This window comes from Mus musculus, chromosome X (assembly GCF_000001635.26).
Source record: "Mus musculus strain C57BL/6J chromosome X, GRCm38.p6 C57BL/6J".
NCBI classification, from domain to species: domain Eukaryota; kingdom Metazoa; phylum Chordata; class Mammalia; order Rodentia; family Muridae; genus Mus; species Mus musculus.
Window position 1 is genome coordinate 10303694 of NC_000086.7, and position 10344 is coordinate 10314037.

The 10344-nt window shown below is 38.8% G+C and overlaps 1 protein-coding gene across 2 annotated transcripts in view; it reads left to right on the forward strand.

Annotated features, from left to right (window-relative positions):
- Otc (ornithine transcarbamylase) overlaps window positions 1-10344 on the forward strand; it is a 68795-nt gene that overhangs the window by 51464 nt on the left and 6987 nt on the right. For both annotated transcript variants that reach the window (XM_011247449.3, NM_008769.4), the window contains exons 7-9: window positions 5076-5129; window positions 5218-5367; window positions 8700-8837. In XM_011247449.3, coding sequence (XP_011245751.1) covers window positions 5076-5129; window positions 5218-5367; window positions 8700-8837 — 342 coding nt within the window. The remainder of the gene's footprint in view (window positions 1-5075; window positions 5130-5217; window positions 5368-8699; window positions 8838-10344) is intronic.

Here is a 10344-nt window from a genome sequence, read left to right on the forward strand (position 1 = left end):
GGCAGAAGAAAGGAGTGCAAACCAGACAATGTAAAATCTTCAGGGCATGGAAATGGTGCTGTAATCTCTCCAATGCAGCAATTTGCTTTAAAAAAAATTAAAGGAAGAAAAATATCAATCCTATGTGAAGGACCCATTGCTACCATCCAGATTTAGATTTCAAACCTCATCACCAGGGTCTCTTTGGAGTTTTAAATCTGAGTCTCATGTGCCTACAAAAACTACCACTACATGATTTTTTTTTTAATCCTGATTATACACTCTCACAGAATGTATGAGAAGCACACTCTTTCATATCTGAACTCTTGTTATTTAAGGAAATGGTAATAGTTGTTGCCTCTATATAAAACTATAAGGTTAAAGGATAGAGGTAGAAGAGAGTTTCTCGTCCTCCTCCTCGTCCTCCTCCTCCTCCTTCTTCCTTTTCTTTCTCCTCTTCCTCCTCCTCCTCTCCATACTCCTCCTTCTCCTCCTCCATATATATATATATATATATATATATATATATATATATATATATATATATATATATATGTCTTTTTATATGGTTTGGATTTATTAACACAGAGATGTTTGATCTGTATAATAACATACATGCATAGATAAATTCACTAAAATAGAAACATGTGCACCCCCCTAGAAGTAGTCTTACATTATGACATCCTTGTTCTGTGCAGAATAAACAGGACTTGGTAAAGGTAGGAATTATTCCTACAAGGAAATCAAGCACAAGTCAGCGCCAAAGGATCTGCTGAGCTGTTCCCTTCTCTCCATTATGTTTCCTTTTTACCTTCTGAAGTGCTCTCAGGAGTCTTTTAAAAGGGAAATTTTCCTGAGTAGAAACAATTTCAGAAACTAAGTGTTGATTTACGGTCAAAGAATTGACCTTCACATTAGGACACAACTGGTCACCATGATCACATGTCCTGTCAGTGTATCGCTCACCAAGCACGTATTTGATGTTCTTCAAGAGGCTCATTGTGAGATGAATATAGGGGGACTTCAATCTTTTTCTCCATGCTTCTCCTTGAATTCAAGATATTTATTTACCAACTACCAGGAACATAGTGTGAAGATGACTCTCGGAATTTCTCCAATAGTGATCACCCAGTCCTTGAGTATCTCATGAATGTTTCACCCACCCCACCTCTGTCCAGTTATTCAGTTGAGTTTCCTACTAACATATCCATGCCTAAGAAACTCACAGGGAAGTGATAGGAAGAGATCAGGGAAAGGGAAAATCGAGGAAGTGTACTATGTATAGGGATCAAACATCTTGGTTTCCCTGGTCCCGAGTTATTTCCAGAGATGAGAAACATTCAGTGCTAAAATTTCAGGAGGATTTAGAAAATCAGGAGGATTTGGTCACCCTAGTGCTATGGCATGTTCAACCCAACGTAACAAATCTTAACATGATGCAACAAATAAGCTCCAGAATGTTAAGTATGCTTCAGTATTGTCCCAATCTGGAGTCCGGAGAGCAGGTTTTCATCCTTCTGGACCAGTTACTGCTGAGGGACAACAGGCAAAGTGGAGTGGCAAGCTCTCTGGCACCTACAATGAGAAGAGCAACCTGGTAGCCAGGGAGTAGCCTTCTGAAAAAGAAAAAAAGCTATAAGTTCTATGTTGATAACACACTTGTGTGGCCTGTTTTATTCCAAATAAGTAAATAAAATCATTTTCTCTCCTGTTCTAGCTGAGTCAGTTTGGGTCAATGCATCCTTCTCTCTTAGTTTCTCAGGCTGGAATAAATTAGGACACACTGGGTGGCTCAAAAAGCACTATAACATGTTGCCTGAGATCTAGTCGCTGGCATAGCCTAGCCATGCTCCATTTGTTAGCTGGCTTTTTCCTGAATTACTCCAAGCCTTTCTTCTACCACCTTCATTCTGTGTCCATAGATCTCTATGTGCAAGTGTCTCTGTTCTTCAAAATAATGGCCTATTAAATATAGACCTACTACCAATCACCATGGCCTCAGCTTAAGTGCCTATATATGCAAATACCCTATTTCCAAAGAAATATACATCCTGAGGTTCCCATTGGGCTGTGTGTTTGTGTGTGTGTTGTCATGGCATCAAAGCCAGGGCCTCATATATTCTACTTAAGTACTTTACCGCTGAGTTATGCCCTACCTCTAGAGTGGGACTTATCCAAGAACATTGTTTGACCAGATGCTCTTGCCATGCTATAGAACAAATGGCAAGCACATGCAATAATAGCATGCTCTGGAGGCTCACCTATTACAGCAAATCTTAGTGACTCAGAGAGATGGCCCTTCCAACAAATCCTGCTCCTTCTTTCATTTAGCATGCACCGGGAAAGATGCTCAAGTGTGACATGTCTGAGCACACTCTCACTAGAACGCTAGTCTGCAGAAAGGTCCCATATTAGGACAAAATGTGAGTGCATTTACTTTTACAGAGAAAATGTGCATTGAAAATAATTATTCCCTGCTATACGGAGATTTTGGAATGACTATTTTGTTAAAGAAATACACAGTTTTAACATTGTATTACATGTCGAAAATGTTTTATTAACATTAAAAGAAACTTTCCAATATTACAGAGTAATTTCAGTAATGTCCCTATATGGAAACTCATTTAAATGTTAAAATGTAGCAGAATCCACTTAAATCTTGGTGAGAGCAAGGTTTTTGTTTTTTGTTTTTATTTTTAAAACACTGCTGCAAAGTCTGATAGTGCAGAAGTTGGTCCATCAATTTGTAAGTCTTCTCTTGTTAGTAGAACTATTTGCCTTAAAGATAAAGCTAGATTTATTGTAAATTTAAGAAACACTGAAGAGTTTCCAAAATCATAAGTAATCCATTTCCTCATGCCCCAACCAAGAATAACTTACGTGTTCCAAAAAAACCATTATTCTGTCCCTGGTTTTCAAAGGTGTTCCATAAGCCGTGGACGGTGATGATTTTGCCCTTGTTCTAAGTGACTACTTAGACTGGTTTCTTAATCACCTTCTTCATCTGGTTTTAAGATTTATGTAAAAGCCAATAGGTGATTTAGTATTGAAAACTGAGATGTGAGTGAAGAATTTCTCTCTGCCTTGTAAGTTACAGTTCAGGGTGGGCAAGGTTGGCTGACTTTCTAATTTCCAAGCCTCTCTCTCAGTTCTCTAAGTAATTATTGATTCCTTCTCTAAGAATGATTATACTTGAGGAGTCCAATTCTTCCTCTATGAAGGCAAGACTACATTTTCAGAGCAGTAGGTGCCTGGTGTAGTACCCGTGGCTTTTTATGTATGTTTCCCTATATGAGTGTTCACAGCATTAGTTTCCAAATTCACAAACCTCTATTAATTGCCTCCATCCTCCCCAAGCCCCATACACCATACTCCAAGAGCTCATGGCAGTTTGAACACAACAAAGCTTGCTTTAAAATGCCTATAGCTATCCTGATCAATATCTTGGCAGTTTCTTTCCTCTAGAATTTGGTAAGGAAAAAAGGACTATGGGAGACAAGTATGTGTAAAGAAGCCAGATTTCATATTAATAAACCTGAGCATGCCTGTCATAAGCTGAGCTTCTCAGAAAGCAGAATCTGAGAGTTTAGCATGTAGGATGTATAACATGCCCATGGCAGTATGTCTTTGAAATCAATGACTGTAAGGAAAAGGGCAGGGTAAAGAAATAGGAGTGTTCAGAAGGAGAGGTTGAGCATGATGTGGGTCTAACCACAGTCTTAGATGACCTATAGAGCATTTGGATGTGGAATGGTCATTTGGATCTGTCTGGGCTTGGATGGAAAGGATCTGGTTTTAATATCTTTCTATTAATCACTCTTTGAATACATAAGGCCCTAGAAGAGTGTGCTTGCTTGAGTGAGGTGACCTTCTATAAATGAGGCAGTGTCCAAAGGGGGCGGACAGATGAAAGCCACCTTCTGGCATCACCATAGCAACCTAAAGAAGTAAATCCTTTTATCATGATTATTCATAGTGGAGGTGTGAAAGGGATATCACAACATTCAGCAGAAACCTATAGTTTTAAAATGTACAAAATTGATTCATAATAGGTGCTATGAATTCAAAACATTAGAAAGATGAAGGAGGTTGGGTATAACTGTGGGGTTTGAACTGACATGAATTCCATATGAGCTCATGAGCTAACATGTTATGATGAAGACACTCAGGAGGAGATACTCAAGCGGGAAAAGGCTGAGATTGTAGAAAAGGGCAAAATGTGTAAAGGGACAAGAAGATGGTTGGGTTTCCTGTGGCAGTATATTGAGAACAATTAAAGGAGATGGAAGCAAGGAATGTAGGCAGAGAGGTTTGAGGCTCTTAATCAGCTTTGACATAAGAGGCAAGTACTAAACAATTTACACAGACAGGAAGGTGTGGAGAGACTGTTCATGGCAGCATGGCAATAGCTTTAGCTACTTTAGCTGCCCACAGAATGTCCATTAGAGCTGGGACTAGGATGAGAAAGCAAGACTCCTAGAGTGCCACATCATTTCACCCTAAGAATAAGTACCTCTTCATAGTCACCTTACTTACCTCTCCAAACTATTCCAAACGTATGTATAAATGACATTTTAAAGCAAGTTTCACTCTCTGGGAAAAGAATAAGGCAGGAGCCCATTTGTATTTAACTGGAGTGGCCACAGTGGGCTTTTCTGTGGAGTAGTCATTAAAATCGAGATTTCAAAACTTGTCTATGGGAAGAGTAAAGAAAGGCATGTTAGACAAATAAAAAAGAGAGAGCCATGTGTACAAAGGCATAGATAATAATGCACTAGGCTATGCAATTATGTATATAGCCTTCTCATGCCATTCAAAAGTCAAGGAGAGGTCTGTCATGAGGTAGAAAGTGCCATGCTCTGTTTGTCTTTATGACTGAGGAAGACAGAGATAATCCAAAGGACACCATGAGAGCTTCAATGTGCCCCACTGAATCTGGATAAGCTACATCATTTAAAAGAGAAGAGAGCCTATTCTTAGGCTTTTTTTGTTTTAAGACATACTAGATAGTTGTTAAATATAAGAGCTATTAAATACTGTCATGTATAATTAAACTAACTAATCACCTAAATAAGAGCTAATGTTTCCTCTTTCAGGGTTATGAGCCAGATCCTAATATAGTCAAGCTAGCAGAGCAGTATGCCAAGGAGGTATGCTTTTTTATTTGTAATCTTCTAATTGTCTTTCTCTGTTCCATCAAGTTTTTGTGTTTTTAACCAGCAAACTTCTCTGTGCTAGAATGGTACCAAGTTGTCAATGACAAATGATCCACTGGAAGCAGCACGTGGAGGCAATGTATTAATTACAGATACTTGGATAAGCATGGGACAAGAGGATGAGAAGAAAAAGCGTCTTCAAGCTTTCCAAGGTTACCAGGTTACGATGAAGGTACAAATGGATGCTTCTCTGAAGGTTCATTAATTGCATTCGTAAAAACTAGAACTACCTCACCATTAGTTCACTTTAGGCACAGTCAACTGATGTTAAGGACTCACTACAACCCAACAAGATCTCTCTCCTCCCAAAGACTAGCGATATTCTATAGAAAAACAAACAAACAAACAAACACAAAACAGTTATGCTAGACAAATCTGAAACCTGGCCTGTAGAAGAACAAGCTATTCCCTCTCTAACAACAGAAGTTCCAAAATGCTTTACTCTGCATAAGTTCAAAGACACTGGGTAACTTCAGGTGTATACGATTTCTTAAGATTTCTTCCTTAAGAAAAGCCCCAAACTGCTGGCAATATTACTTCTTGCCTTTATTTTTATTTTCTAATGTTTCTTAAATCCATGGTAGTTTTGCTAACTGTCCCCAGGGATAGCCAAGGGACACCCTTCCAATCTAATGCCTTCCTGGAGGATCAGGAAAGGTGCATGCCAATCTTTCCTTTCTGCTTACCCCCCTTTCTTCTCTTACCTCGTTTGTTGTCTGCAGTGCTGGGCATCTGCATGGAGCCCAGGGCCTAGAGCAAGTTAGGTAAAGAGCTCTACCATTGAACAATACCTTCCTCTGCACACACTATGATCAGTCTTGAACAATCATCAGAAGACCAGTTTGTATAGTTATCCTCAGCTGGATGGTCCCAACCCCAGAGGCTCTGATTCAGTGGGCCATGCATATAGGAATTTGCATTCTATATGATTCCCAGGTAATACATTTCTGCTACTTGAGGGCCACACTTCAAGAATCTCTGTTGAAAGCATACCCTGAATGACAGGAGCATTGGGTTGGCGACAGTGATTATACAAAAACACACAAAAAATTATGAACAAAGGAATAGAAATCATTTTTTTATTACATATCAAAGTTTGAAAAATGGTTCCCCTTTTAACAGGATATAAAACCAACATGTATATTTTCTTTTTCCCCCTCTCTGTGACTATTTCCTCTGTGACTATTTCTGTAGGTAGCCACTATTTAACATTATAATATGGTTCTTTTCAGAATCATTTGTCCATTTACATATAAGTATCGGTTTGATATTTGTAACAAGGTACTTTATTATTCTATTATTCACTTGATTCTTCCACTTGACAAAACTGAGAGTTTCTTTTCAATTCATTGAGATATTTACAGTTTGTAAAAATGTTTTCACTTTCATTTTTATTTTATGTGTATGGGTATTTTGCCTTCATGAATGTCTGTGCATTGCTAGCATGCAGTGCCCATAGACGGCAGAAGAGAGCATTGGATGCTCTTGAACTGGAGTTATAGACAGCTGTGAACCACCATGTGGGTGCTGGAAACCAAACCCAGCTCCTCTGGCAGAGCAGCGAGTGCTCTAAACTGCTGTCCCATCTCTCCAGTTCCAGGACAGTTTCAAAAGAAGTTTTAGAAAGTTTTATTAAGGAATGGCATGAATGTAAACAAAAAAGCATAAACCATGATGACCCCATTTCCACAAAGTGAACTTACCCTTAGCATGTAGATAGAGAAACATCACCACTATCCCTGACACCTGCTTCCAGTCATAACTCAATTCCAGAGGATAACTCTATTAGGCATTTTATTCTTTGCAGTATTGCACCTAGAATTCTAAAGTACATGTGAATCTGCCCACAATGGTTCTTATTACTATATTTAAAATCTTCTTTAAATTTATTTTTATTAGATATTTTCTTCATTTACATTTCAAGTGCTATCCCCTTGCCTAGTTTCCTCTCTGAAACTTTCCTATACCCTCCCCCCACCCTGCTCCCTAACCCACCCACTCCTGCTTCCTGACCCTGGCATTCCCCTGTCCTAGGGCATATGATCTTCACAAGACCAAAAGCCTCTCCTCCCATTGATGGCCAACTAGGCCATCTTCTGCTACATATGTAGCTAGAGACAGGAGCTCTGAGGGGGGGGGTACTGATTAGTTCATATCATTGTTCCTCCTCTAGGGTTGCAGACCCCTTTAGCTCCTTGGGTACTTTCTCTAGCTCCTTTAAAATCTTAATTTCAAAAAAATTCTAGAAAGAACAACCTTATTCATATTTCTTTGTGAAGTTTTACTAGACAATAAGTTCCTGAAGAAAGAATTTTTTTGATGTCCTATATACTTGAAAAATTACTAGTGATGTTCATTCAAACATGATGAATAGTTGAAACACTTTTAGTTGTAAATTACAGTTCTTTCTCTACACACCCCATTCTTTGTTATTTACATTTTACACCTTGTAAATTGAAGAGAAAATGGCATCTTGTGATTTATAAAATTTGCCTTATTTTTGATTATGCTTAGCATTTTTCATATTGATTGGTCATTCCGTTTCTATGTCTTTATAACTCTGTCGTGTCTTTACTTCCTATCTGCTCCCCTTTATCACTGGTTGTATGAGATTTTTTTTATATACCATGGTTAATCTTTTGTCATATATGTTTCAAATATTTGGTGGAGCTATTTTAACTTACCTATACTTTGCCTCATGCTTGGCTTGGGCAATTTTCTGGTGCCGGTACTGTTAGCTGGAAGAATAATAATTTTCCTGACATATGACAGGTATAAACGCTACTTCCTTTCCATCTCATTTGCCAGTACTTTAGAAGCTCAATTATTCTCAACTTAGAAGTGAAATAAAATTTCAGTACAAAGGCAGTAATTTTGAGGTAAGAATGTATGAGGCAATGGAGTTTTAAATGTGTAAGTGAAAAACCGAAATGGATGGGGGGTGTTACTTTTGGGAATTAACTGTGGGTTAAAATTGAGAGTGCTAGCACATTTGCATCTGAAGAAAGTAAGCAGTGCAGAGTGCTCAGAATCCTCTTTAATGCACTCCTACCTCACTGCTTTCTTCAAAATCATTTTAATTTGTGACAAGGCACACTTCAAATGCCAAAACTCCTCATTTGAAAAACAGCTCAAAATATAATGCCATTGCATCCAAGTAACTTCTTGGTATATTGGCAACTTTTGCTATCAGCTACATATTAGCCAGGTTCATTACTAAAATGGCCATTGCCTTGCCAGGCAGAATATCAGAAAAGTGAATTGACTGATTTAACTTGGAGTGATGACCTCCCAAATTTAAAAGAGTGACTACAAGATGCCATGGTTCTGAAGGATTAATGCATTAGCCTGGGTGTCTTCAACTAAAACCTTTACTGTGCCCCTTTGCTTTGTAGTGATATATCATGCCAGTACAAATGTGTTATTACATGCCAAAGAAGCTGTATATGACTGCCATGTGTAAGAGTTCATACTCAAAATGTGATCTTATCTCCACCTCTTTAGACTGCCAAAGTGGCTGCGTCTGACTGGACATTTTTACACTGTTTGCCTAGAAAGCCAGAAGAAGTGGATGATGAAGTATTTTATTCTCCACGGTCATTAGTGTTCCCAGAGGCAGAGAATAGAAAGTGGACAATCATGGTAAGGAAGAAGGGGGCAATGGAAGGGTAAGAGACTCTAAGTGTGCTTTCAACTTGACAATTCATGCTTTGGGGTAAAGAATAAGTATCCAAGGTTATCCAATTATACTGATTGCTCTTCTGGCATCTCTTCTACATTTTAAAATTGTATTCTATTTAATTAGTTTTGAGTGTGCATGGGGTGGCACACACTTAACAAAGAGTGTAATTGGAGGTAAGAAGATTTTTTCGCACGAGTCAGTTCTTTGCTTTTACTGTGTGGGTCCTGGGACTCAAACACAGGTCTTCAGAATTGGCAGCATCTTGTCTTTACCTGCTGAGCCATTTGCCAACCTGGTCTCTATTTTTGTTCAGGAAGATCACAAGCCAGTATTTCTTATTAGCATGCATATCATAGCTGAATGAAGTAAAACTGATCCCCTGCCAAATTCTTCAATTTTAATCAAAACCCTTATTGTCATGAGCATCTATTTTTTATTAGATATTTTCTTCATTGACATTTCAAATGTTATCCTCTTTCCTAGTTTCCCCTCCGCAAACCCCCTATTCTTTCCCCTGCCCCCTGCTCACCAACCCAACCACTCCTGCTTCCTGGCCCTTGCAGTCCCCTATACTGGGGCATAGAACCTTCACAGGACCAAGGGCCTCTCCTCCCATTGATGACTGACTAGGCCATCCTCTGCTACATATGCAGCTAGAGCCACGAGTCCTACTGTGTGTTTTCTTTGGTTGGTGGTTTAGTCCCTGGAAGCTCTGGAGGTACTGGTTAGTTCATATTGTTGTTCCTCCTATGAGGCTACAAACCCCCTCATCTCCATGGGTACTTTATCTAGCTCCTTCATTGGGGACCCTGTGCTCCATTTGATGGATGGCTGTGTGCATCCACTTCTGTATTTGGCCTGAATAACTATTATTAATATGTCTGTGTTTGTTGGAGCTGCTAGTTCAGTGCCTAGTACAAAATGGGCATTCAAAAATATCATTTCTTTCTTTGATTCTTCTCCTTTTTCATTCTTTTCTTCTACATTAACCAAAGAACTGTAGTTCTCTGTTTGAGTTTGATCATAGAGATAAATTTGTTTATAAGTATGGAACATTTCTAAAATTCATGGCCTCTCTTTCAGATGAAGCCATTGGTCATCTTTACCACTGGTATGCTAAGAAATATTATCATGATATTGCTTTGCCATATTCACTGGAAAATGTCCATGGAAAACTGAATGTACACAGGCACCTCCATTTTTAAGGGATTTAGCTGATCTCAATTACTATACTAGCAGAGTCTTAATTGCAAACAACAGACTCCATCCTAGGTGGATACTGGAAAGAGGTTAATAGACATTAAAAACCCTTGGGAGGAGGGATACAGTGAATCACTATGGAGTACCACATAGCAAGGACATCACAGGCCAAAAAAATATACATCAAATCACTGTAGATGTTTTATAGCCCGAACAACTACAAATGCAACCACCCACAGCCTGGTATCTAGAGCCACTAAAATCAGA